A 22,626-nucleotide genomic window follows, 5' to 3' on the forward strand; every position below is an offset into this window, starting at 1 on the left:
CGCACTAGGTGTGGTGCGGGCGCGCTCGCTTGCCGGCGGGCTCTGGGCGGCGGCGGGAGCGGGCGATGGGCAGCGGCGGCGGTGAGTGCGGGGCCACGGGTGGGCGAGGGGCGGGCGCGAGCCCTTGAACCCGGGGCGGGGGTCGCGCCCTCCGCAGCTCACGTTCGCGCGCTTTAAATGCCCTGTGGGCGCTGAGCGGCGCTTTCCTGTCGCGTTCCACGGGGAAGCTGCTTAGGATGCTCGTGGAGCGCCCCACGACTGCCTCCCTTCTGCGGGAGCGAGAGCGGTGGAGCGTGCGGGAGGCAGAGTGAGCCGGTCGTCCCGGACCGCGTGTAGCCCGCGCACCTGCGGGACCGCTCACTTGGCTGCCTCCAGCTGGGACCTGCTGCTCCGAGCTTGGCATGCGCCGAGCGCTCAACAAACAGAGGCTGCCGTTCAGTTGTTATAGTGATTATTGGACGTGGTTCTCGAGTGTCTGTCTCAGCGCAGGAGAATGGGGAAAGTCTTACGGTAAAGTCTATATAGTCTTTGGGAATCGGTCGCTTAGGATACACGTTTGGCTTTTGCAGCACATTTAATTGCTGATAGGAGCACCCAGGTCAAGAGGGGGGAGGGGGCAACCGCTGGAGATGCCCCCGGGAAGGATTCCTGTACAGTGAAGAGCCGCTGCTTTCTATCAGGACTGTAAGGAAGAATGGGTAGAAAGACAGGTGAATTTGCAGATGGGGAGGCAGGATTTTGAGGTTCCTCTCTGAGGACTTGTACTAAAGGGTAAGGTCATCTGCTTAGAATGAGGAAGGGATTGCTGGAGTATAAATTGGAAAAGGAGAGAGCTCTTCTGAGAAGAGTGGCCTTGTGGGTGCGGGGCCTGTCTCACCTTTAATGATGGCTCCTGTGTGGATCTAGGGTTTGTGTTCGGACCTGAACCTCCACCTCACTGAGTAGCTGTCAACTCCCCATTTTACAGAGGAGGACACTGAGACTCGGGCTGAGCAGTTCTGCAGAGCTGAGACTCTGACACGGACTGACCTAGCCTCCAAGTCCTTTGCTCTCTGCAGGGCTGACCCTCCTAATTTAGACTCGAAAACCAGATTGCTCAAGCCCACTGATCCTTCTTGAATATTCTGCTTTTTGGTCATATGTGCAAAAAGAAGCAAAGTTCCAGCAAGGGTCCCAGTGAAGTACAACGAAAGCTGTCCTCAGAGCTGGCTGCTTTTTCCTTTGTGGTTGTCTTGTGAGCTCTGGATCAGAAAGTTGCTCCTTAGCCAAGTTACTGCTTTTCGCCATAAATACTTGTTGAATATTTGAACGAATGATGATGTCTGCTGTAATTTGTACGTTACTCCTTTAATTTTTGTTAGGGACTAGAAATATAGTTAGTTCTTTTGTGGAGCAGGGGACAGTAACTGTTAAGTAATTTTCAGATATAACTTTGCGTCTCATCGAGACTTCTGGTTTCTTTTTTTTAAAGTGATCCACTGTAGGTGTGCCAAGTGTTTCTGTTATCCTACAAAGCGAAGAATAAGAAGGAGACCCCGAAACCTAACCATCTTGAGCCTCCCTGAAGATGTGCTCTTTCACATTTTGAAATGGCTTTCGGTTCAGGACATCCTTGCTATCCGAGCTGTAAGTGACCAGATGAAAACAGTGTCAGTTGTAGCATTGTTGACTATAAAGACCTCATGTTTTTAAACGTCAGAACAAAACTTTGGCTACAAAGAAGGGCAAAAGAAATAAGGATAATAGATGCTTGAAAATGTTCTAGTTACAGGAACAGGACACTAAGGTTTGACTCTGTTCACTGCAATGTTTATTTCAACAAAGAAAGTACACGTTTATGGCAGTGAAATTTCCATCCCTTAAGAAATAAGGTAGTATTAAAAAGAATAACAATATATTCTTGAGGACAAATCCTATGTAACATTCAACACTGAAATGAACTCTCAGAGTTATTTTATGCATATTGAAACCACAGCCTCTCTTTGAGTGACTTAACCTAGGGTATATAGTAACTTAGTGGGAAAACTCCAAGAACCCATTTCCTGACTCTCAAAGCCACCTCTATGGCAGATATAATATGCTTTACGGAACCAATGGGGTGCTGAATTTCCAATGGCAGTGGAAACTATAGTGCTTAAAATTCTCACGTGTGCTCAGGGTCCTGGTCTGGGCACTTCCTTCATCTGTCCAGAGCAGAGGGTCCAGCCTGAGTCTGCCATCACAGTGTCAGTCATTTCCTTGAGTCCCAGTGACCTCCAGGTTCCAGGCCACGCTCCTACCAGCAAAAGCTGAGGTAGAGAAGCATGAAACATTTCTGTCCTACCTGCCCCCATTTAGAATCAGTTTCCCCAGTCCTTGCAGGTATATACCTTAGCAGAGGTTCCATGCCCTCTTTTCTCAACCTAGGTGCTTGTTCCCCACTTTTAGGACCACTGCCCACACCCTCCCCCCTCTTTAGAACTTTAGAGAAACTCATTTTTGGGCTCTTTTCTCTATTCAAGGCAACTGTTGCTTTTATACAGCAACCAGGGTCTTTTACTACATCTGTCTGCATCCTGACTTCAAAAGCCTCTAGGAGCAGGGTTTACAGGTGGTCCCTCGGTAATCCACCCCTGGCTCCCATTGTTCTATAGGTGCACTCCCACCTGAAGTACCTAGTGGATAGCCATGCCAGCGTGTGGGCGTGTGCCAGCTTCCAAGAGCTATGGCCTTCACCAAAGAACCTGAAGCTCTTTGAAAGGTATCTCTGCACTCTGAGAATGGCTTGGATTTCTCCTGCCCTTGGGCCTCCTGGTGTGCCAGCCTGTGTCACAAGGCCTGATTCGGCAATGTTTCCCTATCGCTGTCTCCCATTGCCTCACCCCCAGGGCGTGAACAAGGGCCGTAGACCTCACCCACTGAACCACGTGACCTCCAGCAGGCCACATCATCAGTCGCCTTCCACATGGCTGACACAGGCCCGCAGTGCTTCCTGAGGGTCTCCTTGGGCTGTGACCCATTCCCACGTGACTCAAACACGAGTCACCTGTGTGTGGAAACAGCCATTTCCTTTGGTCAAAACCATGTGATTTCAATTGTCTTGCATCTCACCAACTGGCTGATCCCACCCCCCTGCCAGAGTCAGGACCCAAATGGAGGGCCAGAGGGGGTGCCAGGCCTGTGACCCGTGAGCCAGCAACCAGGCCCTCCCTCCAAGTGTGCTAACGGTCCCACGTTAGCCGCCCTGGGAACCAGGCTTAGCTGGAGCCTCCTTTCAAACTAAAAAAACACAATTTGGGAGGGGGTTTTCCTGACAAGGTCCACTCTGGCCCTCATCCACCTCAGTTGTCCGAAGTCCCAATAGATAGCCAACAGGTGCAGGCTGGCCACACTGCCTTGGCCTTGCCCAAGCTGCTTCTGGATAAATTGTAGATATGTCTTATTGACATAATCCACTCATACATTTCACCCACTTAAAGTGTACAATTCGGTGGTTTTTGGTATATTCAGAGTTGTGCAAACATCACAACTGTCTAACTAGAACATTCTCATTGCCCCAGCAAGAAAAATTGTGCCCATTAGCAGTCACTCCCCATTTTCTTCGTAATCCCCAAATCCCCAGGCAATCTCTAATCAATTTTCTGTCTCTATGGATTTCCCTGTTCTGGACATATCATATAAATGGAATCATACGTGACATGGTTTTCTGTGGCCAGTTTCTTTCACTTAGGCTAATGTTTGCATGGTTCATCCATGTTGCAGCATGTGGTGGATAATTGGTATCTGTCTACGTTATGTAAAAAAGCGTTCTATTCAGAAAACAAGTATCCCAGCTTCAGGTGCTGTGGTGGTACGTGATCTCTTGGCATAAAATAGTGTGATGTTTTATGTTCTTAATGTTTTAGGGCTGCTGAAAAGGGAAATTTTGAAGCTGCTGTGAAGCTGGGTGTCGCCTACCTCTACAATGAAGGCTGTAAGTCCTCGCCCCACATGGGTGCTGGCACTTTAGATACGCACTAGCCTTTGGCCCTTTAGAGACACATTCCCAGTGTGAGCATTTCCATTGCTGTTATTACTGTATCTCATCAGGAGTTTGTGCCCTGCTGAGGGTCCCATCAATGATACTTTGTGGTTTTTTTTTTTTTTTTTTTTTTCTCAAAGATGACCGGTAAGGGGATCTTAACCCTTGACTTGGTGTTGTCAGCACCACGCTCAGCCAGTGAGCAAACCGGCCATCCCTATATGGGATCCGAACCCGGGGCCTTGGTGTTATCAGCACCGCACTCTCCCAAGTGAGCCACGGGCCGGCCCAGATACTTTGATTATGAGAGAGTCACCCCTTGTTTTAGCAAACACTTTAATCTTGGTTGGCAAAGAGTGGCTCTGAGCAGAGACTCGGAATGGGGCTCCTCAGCCAAACCAGCCTTTCCCCTGGTGCCCCACCCTCTGTCTGCTAACACCGAGGCCCACATGTGGGCACCGGCTCCTCACCTTGTCCATCCTCTGGAACTCTGGAGTGGAGGTCAGCGTGCTGATTCCCACAGGTGTCAATGACATGGGTGTCCAAGGTTCTAAGCAGGAAGCAGGTACAAGCAGGGCAGAGCCATCCTGGTGCCTGGATTCCTTCACCCTCAAAGTCCGGGTGCTCCTTGAGAGACCCTTCTGCAGCATTTTCTTCTACCAACTCTGCTTATCTGCTCAGAACCCCCAGGAATGTGCCCGCAGTCTGTGACTTGCAGAGACCATGAGCAACCCCCACCTCCAGGCTCAGGAGAGCCGAGGTCCTGCCCCCACCCTCCTATCAGACAACAGTTCCCAGACATAATTCATGCACCATACAACCTGCCTATCTAAAGTGTTCAGTGGTTTTAGTGTATTCGCAGAGTTGTGCAGCTGTTGCCACTGCCTAATTTTAGAACATTCTTGTTCCCAAAAGAACCCCCCTCCCTATTCATTGCGGGATCAGGCAGCAATTCCCAGCTGGAAGGAGGATGGGGCGTGAGGTATCTGTGGAGGGAACCTTCCTATGACCTTCAGAGTCCAGGCTTCTGGGGGGACTCCAGCAGAGGCACGTGATCACAGAGACCGCCTGTTCTAGACCTTAATAAAGTAGGGGAAGAGGTAGGAACCTCCATCCTGGAGGGCTCTTCTTCCCTAAAACACCAGCAACTTTGCACATGGTGGGCTTAAGGTTTTAGACTTTCCGAAAAGGCTGTGGAGAGCTTCCCATGTCGCATTCCCCAGAGGCATCCTTGGGTTCTGTTCTGTCTGTCCCTGCAGTGTCTGTGTCTGATGAGGCCCGTGCAGAAGTGAATGGCCTGAAGGCCTCTCACTTCTTCAGTCTCGCTGAGCGACTGAACATGGGTGCCGCACCCTTCATCTGGCTCTTCATCCGCCCGCCGTGGTCGGTGTCGGGAAGCTGCTGCAAGGCCGTGGTTCATGAGAGCCTCCGGGCAGAGTGCCAGCTGCACAGGGTAAGTCCTGGTGAGGGGGATGGGGGTAGCACCTGCGAGTCCACTCCGGGTCCTGGGACTCAGGGAAACCCTGAGGCTAGACCTCGTGGACCATTTAAGGCAGGAACCCGAGGGAAGTGGAGGTGCAGAAAATTGAGAGTGCAGACGTGGGGTTGAGCGTCTTGACCCAGCAGAAGAGGAGGCCTCAGAGCCGGGGTGGACCAGAGTTCTGGGTGGACACGTTGACAGCTGGAAACACAGGACTGAGTCTGCGTGGAGGTTGGAGCTGAAGGCTGAAGTCGGAAGTGGTCCTCTGTGCTGGGCGGGACCCTTGAGGACAAGCAGACAGGAGGGTGGCTGCTAGCCGTGCTCGCTGCTGGTGATCACACTCCTTTCTCCTCCTCCTTTCTTTTCTTAAGACTCACAAAGCGTCCATATTGCACTGCTTGGGAAGAGTGCTGAGCCTTTTCGAGGTGAGTTGAGCTGTTCTCTGCATGTGGACTGTGCGTTGTTGGACACGGCCCTGGCCAAGATCCAGGAAATAAGCAAGTGGCAGAAGGGGGTATCCAAGGCACAAAGCAGGGGCCAGGCCCTGCCCGGGAGACCATGTGGAGCTGGGCAGCACGCGTGGACTGGGCCGCAGTTCAGATCCTGGCTCCACCCTCCCCACCTGTGAAGCCACCAGAGACTTATGTGATCTGCTCCTGGTTGGTCGTGAGAGTTGTGGCAGGGACTGAATGAGTGCTGCTAACTTAGTTGTCTGATGGCTCTGCTATTGGTGGGCTCCTCCTGCTGCTCAAGCAGCCCTCTCTACTCTTGATGTTTTGACAGGCTTTGTAATCGGTGAACCCCCTTTGCAGCAAATTTAGGGAAAGTGGTGGTGTCTAGTGACAAGTGTGGCAAAAGCATCAGGAAGGGACATTGAGGGGCAAGTGAGGAGGTGGAGAGCCACCGTTGCCACCGTCTGGGTGGTTCAGTGCAGTTTGTTTGGCAGCAAGTGTGAAGGGCACGCCCTTGGGTGGCCCAGAGCCAAGCTAGGGAGCCCGCGGGCCAAGCCCAAACATAAACCTCATCCGGGAAGAAAGCAAGTTCATTCTCCTCGTTGGTTGTTGAGCGGTATATCTTTAAAGAAGGCATTTTTACTTTGATTTGTAACTCGTTTTATTAAAGAGCCACGAGTCTGATGACTTGGGTGTGTGGAGAGGGAAGAGGATGGCTGGTAGAATAAGAAAAGAATCACCTGTGCTTGGACTTACTCTAGGATGAAGAGAAAAAGCAACAGGCCCGTGACCTGTTTGAAGAGTCTGCTAATCAGGGATGTTTGACCAGCTCGTACCTCCTCTGGGAAAGTGACAGAAGGACGGATGTGAGTGGACCCGGCTCTGGGGAGAAGAGGAATTACATTGGCCAAAGGTTCCGTCTCTGAATTGGCCTTTGGACGAGGTTCTGTCAGCAAAAGGGAGGCTCCTCTTACAGTTTCTGGCCTCTCAGCCCCGGAGAGCTACTGGTCAGCTGGCTGCTCCCCACATCCCCCAAAATGACCACTGTCATTTGGCGAATAAAAGGCTGGGGAACTAGTGCAGTCAGGGGCTTTCTCGAGGTTGGGGGAGGAAATATTTAAGAACCCCATGGGTCAGTTCTGAGTACCTCCCAGGACACAACCCTATAAAGGCTAAGGGCATGGTGGATTTCTCCCATTGACAGATGTCAGATCCCGGACGATGCCTCCACAGCTTCCGGAAACTCAGGGACTACGCCGCCAAAGGCTGCTGGGAAGCACAGGTGACACAGGAGCTGGCCTTTCTCCTTCAGTCTTGGGGCAGGACTGCCTGGACTCCCACCCAGGAGGGGTGTAGTAAGATTTGTCCAGGGCTGGAGCCAAGTCTTAAAGGAGTTTAGCTCTGGGGTGTGTAGAGAGAAGAGCCTGGAAATGCCTCATTCATCTACCCACTTCCACCCTTGCCTCTAAGCCAGCTAGACCCTTAATTTCTAAATGCTTGTGGGCAACACTTCCTATCAAAATTCATACCACTCTGCAAAGGTGTCCTGTAGGTAAAGCTTATCTTGACGACAAAACTCGAGGCTGCCTGGTAGCAGAGGGGTGCGTGGGATGCTTTCCTGTCTTGTTAGCACATCGCTTGCTTTGGATCTACTCGCCCACTCACCCTGCCTTGGAACTGGGAACTCCAGGATTGGTAGTAGGCATTCACTAGGCTCTCTCCCCTTGCAGCTATAAAGAAGTCGTTTTGGGAGAAATCAAAGAAAGCTCCCCCCTTGCCAAGTGGGTAGAAGCTTGTTCTTGTCACCCCACCAAGTGGTAGTAGAGTCATCTATGCTCAAACACTGGGGAAGAAATCACAAGTTGATAAGACGGCCCAGCCTGAAATGTCACAGAATGTTGTGGTCATGTCTAGAAGTCAACAAACTCACAAGAAACAGAGCAGTGTAGTTCTACTGGAAGCTCAAGATGATCAGTGAGAATAGCAAGACCCTAATTGACGCTCAGAGGGCCTCATGAGAGTCTCAGAAAAGAGGAAATGGGCTGGCCAGTTAGCTCAGTTGGTTAGAGCATGGTGCTAATTATACCAAGGTTTAGGGTTCGGATCCCTGTACCAGCCAGTGAGCCCCTCTAAAAATAAATAAATACGACTGGTTAAAAAGTGGAACCACACTCAGCATTACTATTAGTCAAAAGAGTGCACATTTAAATGAGATATTTGGGGCTGGTCATATTAGCAAATTGTCTATTTTTTCTATGTTTTTGAGTGGTAGCTAGTAATTTCTGAAAACAGATATTTTTAACAATAGTTTTGCTGGCAAAGATGTGATAAAATAGATGCTGCTGTCAGTCGGTGTGAAATAAGCACAAGCCTTTCACTTGGCACATGTAGCAAAAGACAACATAGCTGCTCCTGTGGGTTAACCACATAGGGCGCAAGGTGCAAGTATTAGAGGTTGCATGGAGATGTTCTACAAAATAATGAGCTGGAATCACCCCAAATGGAAGAATAGGTAGAACATGCTTACAAGTATTTAATAACAGAAGGAAACACATTCTTAGGAGGGCAAGGAAAAGATAAAATGTGTGTATACTGTGGTCACAAATGCATAGGCAAATCCAGAAGGAAATGTATAAAAACGTTTGACAGTTACCATCTGTGTCTTAGTGGGTGCTGGACAGGTTGCAGGCTAAATGCTGACATAACTCAGTTAATCCCTACTTCCATCTGCCAAAGCAGATAATGTTAATATGCCATTTCATGAAAGAGGAAACTGAGGTACAGAGGCCCTCCAGTTTGCCTATGGTCACACATGGGCCCAGGTTTTCAGGCCAGACCATCCACACCCCAGCCAGCTCTTGGCCACTTTGCTGAGTGGCCTCCCCCGAGCATCCTTTCACCCCTGGAGGGTGAACAGAAGCTTAATTGTTTTACAGTGTAGGCAGAAGAATTAAATTGGCTGAGGACCTGTATCAGGGTGGGAAGATAACTGACATTTCATTACAATCCTTTTGTCCCTTTTAAAACATTTTATCAGGGCCAGCCAGTTAGCTCAGTTGGGTAGAGTGTGGTACTGATGACACAAGCATCCAGGGTTTGATCCCTCTCCTGGCCAGCCACCTTCGCCTGCCAGAAATTTATCATGAGATATGTTACTTATTCATAAAAAGAATAATAATTAAAATTTCAGCTACACTGGTTCCAGAAGGTTGAGAAGTTAAGCAGGGCAGGTGTGTGTCCAAGTGTTTTCCACCTGAATGGGCCTTCATTTTTCGTGCCTTTCTCTCCTCAGCTGTCTTTAGCCAAAGCCTGTGCAAATGGAAACCAGCTTGGACTAGACGCGAAAGCCTCCAGTGAGATAGTCTGCCAGCTGTTTCAGGCATCCCGATCTGTCAGTAAGCAGCAGGTCTTCTCTGTGCAGAAGGGACTCAATGACACGATGAGGTGAGGCTCTTGAGCTGGGGCAGAGTGACATCCAGTCTCCAGGGCAAAGGAGCAATTTCCATTTAACCCAGATCCAGTGTGGATTCCCATTATGAACCCACCAGGATCCTCCCATTTGTGTGTGTGTGTATGTATTTTCTAAAACCAGTAATACCTAAGTAGTCTAGGACTTTGAGGAAGAAAATATCCTACTCCCTTCTCTCCATTTACCTTTCTTTGTTGGCAGCTGGCTAGTACAGGGACCTGAACCCTTGACCTTGGTCTTATCAGCACCACATTCTAACTGAGTGAACTAACCAGCCAGCCCCTCCATTTATCTTTCTTAAGCCACAGAACAGGTTGAACCATTTTAAATACCTTTCTAAAACATTGGGATTTGTGTCCCCAATTCCTAAAGCCAAAACACCACCTCTTCTTTATAACATCTTCTCAAGCATCAGCATGTTGTGTGAAACTCTGGCCACTCAGTCAAGCCACGCCAAGGGAACCGGGCTCTTGGGGGCAGGTGCCATGACACCTGGGCACAAGCTGCATCTCCCTGTGAGTCTATTTTCCTCTGAGGTTTGGAGATAACTTTTACACTAAATCACAGAGCACATTAGAGAGTAAATGGAAAATGTAAATGATTTTAAGCCTACGCACAAGATTTCAAATACATTTTGGATTTGTAGTGGGCAGCCTCTCTGGCTACTCATCCAGCAGACACCACTCAGCACATAGTGCTCAGTAAACATTATTTTAAAATGCTTATTCCTTCCCTGGAGAAGCTTGGTCTGTGTGTCATGCGTTTACACACACAGCCACAGGAAAGTGGCACCTGCTGCAGTGTTTTTGCGTCCTGTGCCTGCCGTGGGGCAGCCGCCTCCTGCCTGCCTCCTGCCCGCCTATCTCTGAGCCTGCTGGAAGGAATTTGCTGTAATACCTTCTCACCCTCTTAGTCTGCTTTTTTTTTTTTTTTTTTTTTCCTCTGACTGTTGCTATTCATTTTATGTGTGCATTTTTTTCTTTTTTTTTTTTTTTAACATAAACTTAACCATTTTAAATTGTACAATTCAGTGGTCTATTTTTAGAAGTCAGATCATTAAGCTTATCCAGTCCGTTGGCTTTGGGGAACTTCCTAGTCTGTTCACAGCACTGGTCAGTTTAAACCTCAAGCATCTGACCCTACACGGCCATCTTCCTGGGAGAGAAGAGAGGCCTGTCTGCCCCTCCCCCTTCCCCCTTCCCCTTTCCCCCCCTCTACCCGCCTTCCCCCAGCAACAAAATCAGGAGACGTCGCATGCTGCATGGGCTAGGACCCACAGGGCTTCCCCAGCTCTCTGGGACACGGTGTCTCCAGCCTGGATTTCTGGGTAAACCAGTGATTCTGCAAATGACTAGCACATTGCACAGGCCAGACAGACCCAGGTGAAAATTGGACACAGGGAAATTTGGAGATCACTTGCCTTCATGGTCATGCGTGGCATTCTCTCGGCAGGTACATTCTGATCGACTGGCTGGTAGAAGTCGCCACCATGAAGGACTTCACGAGCCTGTGCCTTCACCTGACTGTGGAGTGTGTGGACCGCTACCTGCGGAGGAGGCTGGTGCCCCGGTACAGACTCCAGCTGCTGGGCATTGCCTGCATGGTCATCTGTACCCGGTGCGAAGCCCCCTGTGGCCTGTCTGGCAGGGATGTGCTGGCCTTTCCTGGACTCAAGGAGCACCCACACTTCATGTGCTAATAGCTGGCTCTCTACAGTCCCACCTAGTGAGATAGTGGAGTGCCCACGCTGAGTGGTCCCGCAGGATGACAGAATGGACCCCTCGGCGTATGGGCGGCAGCTCTGCTGAGCTCTTGTGTCCAGGCTGCTAGTCCTGGCATGCAGTCTCAGGACCCAGAGTGTGGCCTTGCTCAGGCAGGCATAGGCTAGACCACTTGTCCCTCAGCTCATAAAGGTGACATGTCCGTCCTTGGATTTCAGAGCTCACAGAAAGAGCTGCTTCTTTGAGGCCAAGTTCAAGTTTGTATTGCCAGAGTTTCCTATCAGCCTGGAGTTGGAGGGTCTCACGCCCCCTCCACCCACACCCTTGCAGAGCCCAGTTGAACCACGTGAATGTCACTCAGTGGCAGGGTGCATCCTGGCATGGCAGCCTGTGCCCTGGCAATTCTGACTTTCAAATTGGACCACCTTACGTTTAACCACAGCCTGCCTTTCTTTAACCGACACCGGAACATCCTAGCTTTTCCTTTGGAGGCCATGCAGAAGACGAGTCCCATATATGTGCTGTATCTTCTTATTATTTTCCTAAATCAGTTGTCCCCAGCGTGGCCCACCCTTCCCCTCTCAGGAGTGCTTTCCAGACCAACTGTCCCATCTGTAAGGAATGGGTTTGGCGGCACATAGTGATGGCACAAGCAGTGGAGATTTCCTTCTCTTGCACAGTACCAGAGACACAGTGCCCAGGCTCAGTCCCTGGGATGGTTTTTCGGTTTCATGAGGTCATAGAGGAGCCCTGTCTCATTCTGCCACCCCTGGGATGTTGCCCTTGTCCTTATCACCTCTGTAGCTACTACGTCTACCTTCCCACTGAGCTTAGTCTAGGCCATATCTAGTTGTGACGAGAACTGGGAAGTGTAGTCTCTGGGCAGGCATTTGTCAGCTTACACTGTCCCGTTACCTAGAGGCAGGGAGCATTGGCTTCTGGGTCAGCGAGCAGACCCTGTCACACACCATCCAGAGCCTTCTTCAAATGTGCTCTTGGATCTGAGTCCAGTGTCCTAGGTCTTCTGCCTCCCCAGATCTAACAGCACAGTTACATCATCACAACCTAAGACCAAATTCTTGGGCCACGCACTGTTAGCAGCCCCATGATAACTGTGTAAAGTTTTAAAGGCTGAGGTGCCCCCACTCCACTCTCAGAGCAGTGCCAGCCCCTGCTACCCACCGGCCACCTCATACCCCACACAGGGCTCTCATCCACCCACTGGCATCTCATCTTTTTGGTGTCTGCAGCCTTTGCACCAGCAGGCGTGATCCCTGTGCCTCTCATCTTTTCTGTCAAGGTGATGACAAATGTGCAAACTAGAGAGTCCCCAGGACAGAGCAGTGAGCAAACTTGGCCCCTGTCCACCCTTACTGTGGAAGGTGCCTTTGGGGGCTGCTGGAGCAGTGGGTTCCTGATACTTGATGCAAGGTGACCACCTCCCTTGGGAACAGTCAAGATTCCTGTGGCCAGACACCATGCTTTGCAGAGACCTTCAAACAACTTTGTGTTCTTTGCTTCTGTGGTCACCTGTCTTCAGGATTTAAAACATTTGTATTTGATCTAAAGATGCTGTCATAAGACAGGACAGATCCTCATCCTTAAGGTCATTGGGTGACTTGTCTCACTCCTGGGGGCCTTTTGCAGAGATGTTCATGGGTATGCTCAATGGCGCTCTGTTCTACCTCTTTGTGGTTCTAATCCCTCTTTCCGGCACCTTCTGATTTTCCTGCTCTTTAATTCCCCCAATACACCAAAGGCACCTTGAAGCCTTCCAGAGCCCTGGGCCCCCGAGTCCCACACCTGCCTCAGGAAGTGGGCTCAGTGCTGAGAACCCTTCTTGACATTTCAGGTTCATCAGTAAAGAGATCCTGACGATCCGCGAGGCCGTGTGGCTCACTGACAACACATACAAGTATGAGGACCTGGTGAGGATGATGGGCGAGATCGTCTCTGCCTTGGAAGGAAAAATTCGCGTAAGTGGTGGTTATTACTCTCCTTTTAAGTCAAAGTTGTTGCCATGTTTGAGGACACGGAGGAGAGGGGAGTTAGGGGCATTCAGCTTTCCTGCTCTGGGATGTTCTCGTAGACCCCAGGGGCAGCTATCTCCATTGTGCCCAAAGCCACGGAGCAAGAGACTGTGGCTGTGTCTTATCGTCACCTGCTTTGGTGCCCTGAGCTTAGGGCCGACCCTGTGCTAGGCCTGTGCCGCGTTGTGATATCGCATGGAGGAGCCTTCTGAGGGCTGAGCACCCATGCCCACCTCCCCGTTCTGTCTAGATCCCCACCGTGGTTGATTACAAAGAGGTCCTGCTAACGCTGGTCCCTGTGGCACCAAGAACCCAGCACCTATGCAGCTTCCTCTGTGAGCTCTCCCTGCTGCACACCAGCCTGTCCACTTACGCCCCAGCCTGCCTGGCTGCCGCGGCCCTGCTCCTGGCCAGACTGACACACGGGCAGAGTAAGAGTCCTGGGGGATTCCTGGGGTCAGAGAAATGCTCAAATAGGAGAGGGATGGAGGGACAAAAAGAAACCACTGTCCATCCGTCTTGGAGAAGGAGATGCACCGGGATGGACCAATGTCAGTTCTCTCTGGGGGATGAGGTGAGAGGTGGCCCTAGCTTATGCATTTCCCCAATTTTTGACAGTGAGCATGCAAGCTCTATGTATGGGGTCTTTTCAAAGCCATTTTTAAGGAACTACAACCCTGACCTCCAGGAAGGTCCACAAAAGAGCCGTCACAGTCACGGGGTGGGAGTGGTCGGGGGTCACAACAGGCCTCCCTCCCTGCTGCTCTCCTCTCAGCACAGCCCTGGACCGCTCGGCTGTGGGACCTCACCGGGTTCTCCTATGACGACCTCGTGCCTTGTGTCTTGAGTCTACATAAAAAGTGGTGAGTCGTGCAGAAAACGAGTCCTCCATCCAGACTGCCAGGGCGGGTAGGGCCTCGGGCATTTGCCACCCTGGCGGTGGCTGTGAGTCAACACAGGTCTTCCCACAGTGAGTTTCCTGCAAGAAAGTCTTTCTCAGGGTTGACATTTTAAAATTGCAGGGCTATGTTTCTTATTTTACACATTTTTCACATTCAACATGTGTGCAGCAATACTTCCCAATCCAAAATGAATTCCTTAAGCAGCAGAACATGCTGGAAAAAATGAGACTATCTCTCTGACTAGTGGTAATTTCCATGTATGACAAATTGTCATCTAGCTCAGGAGTTGCAAATTACTGCCCCAGGCCAAGTCTGGCCCACCGCCTGTTTTTGTGAATAAGGTTCTGTTGGTGCTCAGCCGCACTCATTGGCTTCCATATTGTCTGTGGCTGCTTTTGCTCTACAACAGCTGAGTTTTGTAGTTGGAAGCGAGACCACGTGGCCCACAAAGCTGAAAATACTTACACTGCCTTTCCCTTTACGGAAAGTTTGCTAACCCCTGATTTAGCTCATTGGGATAGATAGAACCTCTGTTGAGAAAAAGGAAGCCCAGGGACTGGGGTCCATCACCGCCCAGTCCCACCTGTGCCTGTCTGTTGCACCCTCCCCGTCTCAGCTCGGACAAAGATGTGACCAGGAGGCCAGGTGGTGATAGAGTCGGGAGAAAAAGGAAGCAGGCAAAGGGGGCAGGCTGGGTTCCCTGAAGAAAGGGCAGCTGTGGACACATGGGCATCCATGTCCAGGCAAAGGGGACAGCCCTGCCAGGGCCCGTGTGTGGACAGACAGGGCTGTGGCTGTGAGTGGAGAGTCATGGGCAGTGAGGGCAGGGCTGGGGGACACGCAGGGGCTGAGCTGGCACCCAGTGGCCCCATCTCCCTCCCTCTTCCCTTAGCCTCCCCGGAGACTTGCTCCTCCCACCTCTGGGCTCCCCTCGCTCCCAGTTCTCCTGCCACTCCTCATCCCTGCTGTGACCTCCCTTAGCCAAATCGAGCAGCTGATCCAGTAGGGTTCTCTTGAGCCTTCAGTGCGCCAACCCCTCCCTCCTTCAGGCACCTCACCTTTCTCCTCCAGGCCAAGCTGCCTCAGTGACAGTCTAGCATCCCCCCACCCCAAGGGGCAAGGTAATTCTGGCTTCCTGCCACTCCTCAGACTCTTTCCCTGAGAAGCCACTTCCAGGATTCAGACCACAATTAAAACTGAACCCCTACCAGCTTGCTGGTTAGTTCAGTTGGTTAGACCATGGTACTGATAACACTATCAAAGCTTTCAACCCTGTACCGGCCAGCCACAGAAAAAAACAAAAATCTCAACCTCCAACCCCAGCCCAGACCGCCCTGCCAGTGTGTCTAAGCTGGACGCCCTCTCTTCCCCAGTTGGTCATTCCTCCCATAGATTGTTTGGTGCTTGGTGGATGAGGCCGGTCATCCTAGCACAGACCTAGGCCAGCCTGTTTCTGCTTGTCTTTCATCCCTGCACTTTCTTGACATGCACAGCTTGGGATCTGGTCCTCTCAGACATGGCTGCCTGATCTCTGTCATTCCCTTGGCCACCTGCCAGCATGTTCCTCCCACTTACGCGACCCCAAGGCCTGATTACCACCTTCCAGGATAAAATCAGAGCTCTCTATGCAATCCCTCTGACCAGGCCTTTCTGTGTCCCACCTGCAGTTTCTTCCCTCTCCCTGCTGTGCCGCAGCCAGGGGGACCTGTTGGCCTTTCCCAGGGTTGGTCATGCGCTTTTGCCCACCCTGTTTTCTCCTGCAGTGCCCACCCTGTACCTGATGGGAACAGGGTGACAGTCAAAGGGTCAGTATGTGTCTGACCCCACCTTTGCTCATACTAGAAGCACAAATTGTCACCTGATGCCACCAAAAGTTGTTGCTGGGCTGTGTGTGTTCTTTTCCCCCAAAAGGAGTTTTATTTTGTTTTTTCCCAAACCAAATAAATTGGAAACATTTATTCACAAACTAAATTACTTTCAATTGTCCAACTTAACGGGCTTTTAGTATATTCAGAGTTGTGCAGTCATCACCTGTTTTAGAGCATTTTCATCACCCCCAAAAGAAACCCTATACCCTCTAGCTACCACCCTCCAATTCTCTCCCCAACTCTCCCAGCCCAAGTCAACCACTGATCTACTTTCTGTGTCTATGGATTTGCCTATTCTGGACATTTTGCATAAGTGGAATCAGTATGGGGACAGTATGGGGCCTTTTGTGTCTAGATTATTTCACTAAGCATGTTTTCTAGGTTCCTCAATGTCATAGTGTGGGTCAGGGCTTCATTCCTCTTTATTGGTAAATAACATTCCATTGCACGGATGGAGCACCGTTTGTTTATTCCTCCATCTGTTGATGGACACGTGGGTTGTTTCCACCTTATGGCTGCTGTGGACAATGCTGCCTCAAGCATTCCTGTGCAAGTTTATGTGTGGCTGCGTGTTTTCCTTTCTCTTGGGTATACACTTGGGAGTTGAATTGCTGGGCCGTATGGGAACTGTGAACTGAGGAGCTGCTAGACTGTTTCAAAGTGACTGCACCATTCTGCATTCTCACCAGCCTGTTTTGAAATTGTGTTTTCTCTCACTTTAGTGAGTCGAGAATAAAATGGGGTGGGGGTCCTTCATGTGTCTGCCTCCTGTGTCCGTTTCCAGCTTTCATGATGACACCCCAAAGGACTACAGGCAAGTCTCCCTGACGGCCGTGAAGCAGCGATTTGAGGACAAGCGCTATGAGCAAATCAGCCAGGAAGAGGTACCTCCCTCCCCCCTGCGACCAAGGTGTCTGATGAGGGTGCCGGGGTGGGGATGGGCCTTGTCTGCCCTCGGGCCCTCAGCCTCTTCGCCCTCACCAACTCTGGCTTCCCTCAGGTGCTGAGCTACAGCCAGCTGTGTGCAGCATTAGGAGTGAAACAAGAGAGTCCAGAACCCCTGTCTTTCCCGAGCGCGGGGAAACTTCAGGCCTTCCTCAGCTCTCCCTCTGGGAGGAGGAGCAAACGGTTAGTCAGCCCGGGCTCATGGCTGTGCTGGTAGGCTGGCTCCTGTACCGGGCCCGTGCTCCCTTGTCACACAGCCGCACTCTGAGGGGCTCCGCTGCCCCCTCTTACAGAAAGTCTCCTGAGGCTTATCGGGGAGCAACAGCAGGTCCCATGTAAAATGAAGCTGAGGTTGAACCCGGGAGTCTGGTCTTGCTTGGGCCCTGTTCCTCCTCTCCGCTGCTTCTAGCCTGGTTCTCCTTCTCAGAGGCCGCGGCCTCCCTTGCTATAACCTGGAGCCCCATGAGGAAAGGGGGTCTAGAGCACGGCCAAGCCCAGCTCAGGCTGTGGCCCTGCCTGCGCACACCATGTGCCCTCCGGGCCACTGTGCTACACTATGTTGCTGTCACTCCCAGCCGGACTAATATCCCCAGGACTTCCCTCATTGCCCTTGTGTGTTCTCATGTACCCCCTGTCTCTCCTGTCTCGATACCCTGGCTATACCTGCTGGAATAACTTCCTCTCAACCTCACCCACCTGAAGAACTCCTATTGACCTTGCAAAGCCCAGATGAGCAGGGCCTTTTCTATGCTGCCAGCCCTGTCTCTTGATTCCTCAGTGCCCCGTGAGCTTCCTGAGGGCTAACATCGGGTGGTCTCTGTCACTACACAGAGCCAGGCAGGGCTACCACTATGAGTGTTCTATGGGGACTGGGCCCCTGGAAGGAGACCCCTAAACTCTTAGGGAGTGCTGAATGTGGGAGACCTGACCTGGGCATCTCCTGATAGGGCTGCAAACAACCCCCTGACTCTCTGGGGACAGGGTCATCTACAAGGAAGACCCAGGAGGTAGGGTCCTTTGACCTCCCACATGCCCACCCTCACTGTGTTAAACCTGCTTCCCAGAGATCCCTAAAGCCCCATCAGTCTTCTGGGAGAAAGACCCCATGGATGACACTAGGGTAGCTCTCCTCAGCCCCAGGTCCCTGGAGTTAGGAAGCAGAAAGGCTCAGTAGGTGTGGCGGCTTATCCCAGGCACAGGCCCATGCTCCGGCCTCCTGCACATTTTTGGCGAGACTTGACCGCAGGTGGGCAGTTGTGCTGGCACTGCCCAAGGACAGGCTGCTCCATGCAGTCTTTTCCTGCTGCCAGGCCAGGCACTGCCTGCGTCTTATATAATCAACACCTGGGGGTGGCATCGTCCTCCCACCAGTTTCCAAAGGGGCCAAGTGGTTGGTCCAGGGTCCCACAGCTGGGACCGGGATGAGCCAGGGCTCATGATTTTGTCTGAATCGTCCTTCCTCTGGCTAGGCCTCTGCTCTCTAGGGCTTACACCTGTTCTGGCTTCGTTTGCATTTTCTACCTAACAAATCTTTCAGGGACTCATAGTGATGGGCCCAGGGGCATGCAGGTGTTAGAGGCAGGTGCAGGAGACCAGGCTGTGCCTCCCAGCACTGCCTCCTGTGACCGGGGTTTCCTCGGCTCTCCCCACCTCACAGGAAGCGAGAGAACAGCCTCCAGGAGGATAGGGGCAGCTTCGTCACCACCCCCACCGCGGAGCTGTCTAGCCAGGAGGAGACGCTACTGGGCAGCTTCCTGGATTGGAGCCTGGACTGCTGCTCCGGCTACGAGGGTGACCAGGAGAGTGAGGGCGAGAGGGAGGGTGATGGTGAGTGTGTGGCCGGGGGGCACTAGAGGGACATTGTGCAGAAGGCAGCTTGCCCCAGCGCCTCCTGGCATCCAACGCTGTGACCAGCAGGGAGGAGGGTGTGAACAGAGGGCCTGGCATGGCTGGTGCCAGATCCTCACCTGCAGGAGAATGTGTCCAGACACGGGAGGCACGAGAATAGAGCCCCTAAAACATCACAGCTTGGGGGCGGGGAGTTGCAGTTTCCCTTCCACAGGGAGGAGAGGATTTACGCCAAACCTGCGTCCGGCTCCAGCCACACGTCTGTGTTGGTACAAGGACCTCACTAGGGCGGGCAGGGGAGAGAGACCCTGTCTGGAGTTCATGATGAGATCTTCCTAGAACAGTGACTAAGATGTGCTCACATGGTGCACATAATCCCCCCAGGCAGGCTGCAGAGGTTCCCGGTCCCCATGCCATCACTGAGTTTGGGCGAGTTCCTGTTGATTTTCCAATTACTTGCTCTCATGTCCACTCGGGATTAAGAGAGTTGTATGGCCAGTTTGTTATCACCTTCTCATGTCCTCTGAGTCATGGTGGGCAGCCCTCCACACTTGACAAAGGCACATCCTCCCTAGCTTCTTATACACAAGAAGTGACAGAGGGGACTACAGCAAGATTGGGGATGCTCAGCCCAGCCCAGCATGTTTTAAATTGTCCTGGCCAAGTACCAGAGCCTTTGCCGTCTGGGGTCCTGACCGGGCAGGGGACAGCCCTGATGCTGAGGCTGTTGTATGACCTCTCCTTGGACATTTCCTGCAGTGACGGCTCCCAGTGGTGTCCTTGATGTCACCGTGGTCTACCTGAACCCAGAACAGCACTGCTGCCAGGAATCGAGTGACGAGGAGGCCTGCCTGGAGGACAGGGGATGCCGAGATCCACATACCCCAGCATCAAGCACCCAAACATCTCCAATCCCAGTCCCTGAGCCCCCTCTCTCTGACAAGAGGGAGCCAGGCAAGGACATCACAACCTCAGGGTACTCGTCTGTCAGCAGCATTAGTCCTGTAAGCTCCGTTGACAGTGGCTCAGGGGGCCCTCCCCAGTCTACCTCAGTGCTGTCCCTGGGCAGCGACTCAGACACACAGCCTTGCCACCACCAGGCCAGGAAGTCTCTGAGCCCCCCAGAGAGCAGTGTTCCCTGGCCTCAGGTGAAGCGAAAACCCTGTCTGTGCACAGTGGGGAGGAGGACGTGAACTTGGGCTTCCTTTAGCTGTGAGTGTGTGGGCATGTCTGCTGCAGTGAATGTTTACTGGGAGAGGGCTGCTGTTGCGCTAGCCTGGGCGGGGGCACTGCACACGAATGCTGTGTAGACCCTGGTGGCTGTCACACAGAGTAGAGGGGGTTACTCAAGGGCACCAAGTTTCTCTCTCCAGGGGAATTACACGTGAGCCTTCAGAATGAAAAGCTGAGATCCTTCTCTTTGGAAACTTGAGCCTCAAAACAATCATGCCACACTGTGGGAAGCCTATCCACTCTGTCATCTCCCATGTCCTGCTGTCTCTGGAAGCTTAATCCTGGGTGTGTCCTCGTCTTCCCAATCCCCACTAAGCTTCATGCCAGGAGCCCACAGCTTTCATGCCTAGAAAATGTGTGATGTGGGGAGCCTCATCTGTCTGGGTTTGGGCTCCAGCTGGGAGCTAACAGCTCTGAGCACACCCCCATCCCCTCACCCACCTCTGCCTGTGTGGGGCATCCACTCCCTTCTGGGAGATGGGTCTAATGGTGAGAGAGCCTGTGTCCTTGCATTTCAACGTGAACCGTGGTGTGACTGCCGGGCATGGGGGCCCTGATGCCTTGGCCACAGCCTCCCTTCCTCGTCTGGCACTCTCAGCTCATTTTAGAAATCTGTTCCTCCTGGAATGGTTTGTGTCCCTTTCGATGGTGTCCATATGAACATCTCTTTTTGCACTGGGCCATTCTTGTCTATACTTCTAGATTTTCTCTCCTAAGATAAAAAGAAAAATTAAAAATAGAAGGCACTAAATCTAAAAAGAAAAAACGAGATTACCAACACTATTTGGGATCACCTGAAAAAATCTGACTCCAAGCCCTCAATGCTATCCTGACACTTTTCATGCAAAAAGAATTTTCCCAGAGGTTAGCCAAAAAGAAAAAGTTTTCTAAGTCAATTGTAACATCCGGGGTGAGCAGAGTAACCAGTAGGACTTGCCCTTCACAGATCACTGGATCCCCCAGGATTCCTGTGGGAATAGATCCTCAGAGGCAGCAGTCAAAACACCCGCTTGCCCTTCTGTGATGCTTTTGTTTCCTCTTGAAATGTAAGAAAGAACCACTTGGCCAGAAGTGTCTCCCAAACGCTCTTGAACCAGAAGTGCAGGGATATGGAGATGTTAACTCAGTGGCTGCTTTTCTGTGTGCTTGCTGCATGCGTGTGGATGTCCCCGTGGCAGCTGTCTTTTCGCTACTGTGAGAGAATTTGGGCTACCCTGCGTGGGGCATGGTTGGGGTGACGAGAGCCCAAGAGTTGGAACTGTAGATCTGTCCTGTTGACTTTGCCCCTGGGCATGTGTGAGCCTCAGTTTCCTCATCTGTAAGATGGGGCAATAATACCTACCTCACAGGGGTGTTGTGAGGATTAAATGTGACGAGGACAGTGCAGATGAATGATATGCCTCCCTTAACTGCCTCGGCCCTTGTCCGTGGTCTACTTGATCAACATCCCGAATCTGATGGATGCAGTTCTCTGCCTTCTCCCAGCTGCATCCAGAGGAGGAAACCATTTTGGGGTGACTCGGTACCACCTGACTGTGGTGTGAGGTTTCCCTGAGTCTCCAAATTTTATAGGTCACTGCAGTGCCTCTTGACTGAGGCATGGGGTCTCCCTACATCTAAGTGCCAATTGAAGCCTCTTCCCTTCCCCTCCTACTTCACAAAGAATCTCATAGGAACCAGGAATGCATTAGCCTCCCCCGCTGCTGACAGAGGAGGGACCCCACCATAAACGCAGTCCCAGGACAGCCTGGGTCCCAGCCCCCCTCCCTTTCTCTGCCTGTCACCCTTGACTCCTTTCTGTTCTCCATCCCCTCTGCTGTGGCACTTTCCTATTAATGACTATCAAATGGACGTGCCTCTCCCATTTTTAAACAAATCTCCCTCAGGTTGGTCCTCCTTCCAGCTACTACCTGAGACTGGGCCCCATTAGGATTTGAATTCATCATTTATTCCTGTTATCTGTCATTACACTGGGCCCTGCTGCCCCCCTCACTTCCTCCTGGCCAGCGTCTGTCTCCACAGTCCTCCCCGAGGTGTCCCATGTCACTGAAGGCCTTGTACCCTTGATTCTGAGGATATCACCCAGGCCTGTGGTCCACTCCCTCCTGGGACAGCCTCCCGCAGCTTCTGTAACACTGCTCTGTTTGTCCACCACTCTGGCCAGTCTCTGGCTCCATCCTTCCCTCATTGTTCGTGGCTCACCTGTCCCTAACCATGCACACCCGGGCCTGCTGCTCCAAGTGGCACAGGTCAGGGTCTCCCCCTCTCCAGGTGCCTACCTGGCACCTCCCTGGATGTCAACACCTCGCCTGCAGGTCCCAAAGTGAGCACTTCCTCGTCCCTGTTCCCGCGTCATCCTCACCACCTCCAGAGACTGTTTCCTCTTCCCTGTGTCTGACCGCATGTTAGTGTCCCTAGGGTCAGCAAGACAACGCTGCCTGCTTTAGAGCGCCATCAGTTGGGACAGATTGAGACATGAAGCTAGCCATCACTCGGTCACAGGTGCCCTGCAGGAGGAGCACGAGAATGGCGCCACCATGCACCCAATTATCCGAACTCAAATCACAAGAGGCCTCCTCTGCCGCCGCGGGGCTGGGGGGCGGGGTGGGGCCGGGGCCCCAGTGGGGAGGGCGGGCCGTTGAGGAGCGGGGTTCTGGGGCTTGGGCTCAGGATTGGGT

General features: G+C 52.0%; 1 protein-coding gene across 1 annotated transcript; it reads left to right on the plus strand.

Annotated features, from left to right (window-relative positions):
* Window positions 1–20: 20 nt before the first annotated feature.
* On the plus strand, window positions 21–21,264 carry CCNF (cyclin F). The gene is given in 18 exon segments (XM_063099515.1): window positions 21–81; window positions 1,472–1,626; window positions 2,634–2,740; window positions 3,885–3,952; window positions 5,260–5,453; window positions 5,852–5,905; window positions 6,694–6,798; window positions 7,137–7,214; window positions 9,225–9,376; window positions 10,854–11,018; window positions 12,975–13,098; window positions 13,403–13,583; window positions 13,928–14,015; window positions 16,707–16,806; window positions 16,923–17,050; window positions 18,525–18,694; window positions 19,475–19,870; window positions 19,873–21,264. Coding segments are annotated over 18 exon segments (2,334 nt in total). The 5' UTR covers window positions 21–65; the 3' UTR covers window positions 19,926–21,264.
* Window positions 21,265–22,626: the final 1,362 nt, after the last annotated feature.

This window comes from Cynocephalus volans, chromosome 6, assembly GCF_027409185.1.
Source record: "Cynocephalus volans isolate mCynVol1 chromosome 6, mCynVol1.pri, whole genome shotgun sequence".
NCBI classification, from domain to species: domain Eukaryota; kingdom Metazoa; phylum Chordata; class Mammalia; order Dermoptera; family Cynocephalidae; genus Cynocephalus; species Cynocephalus volans.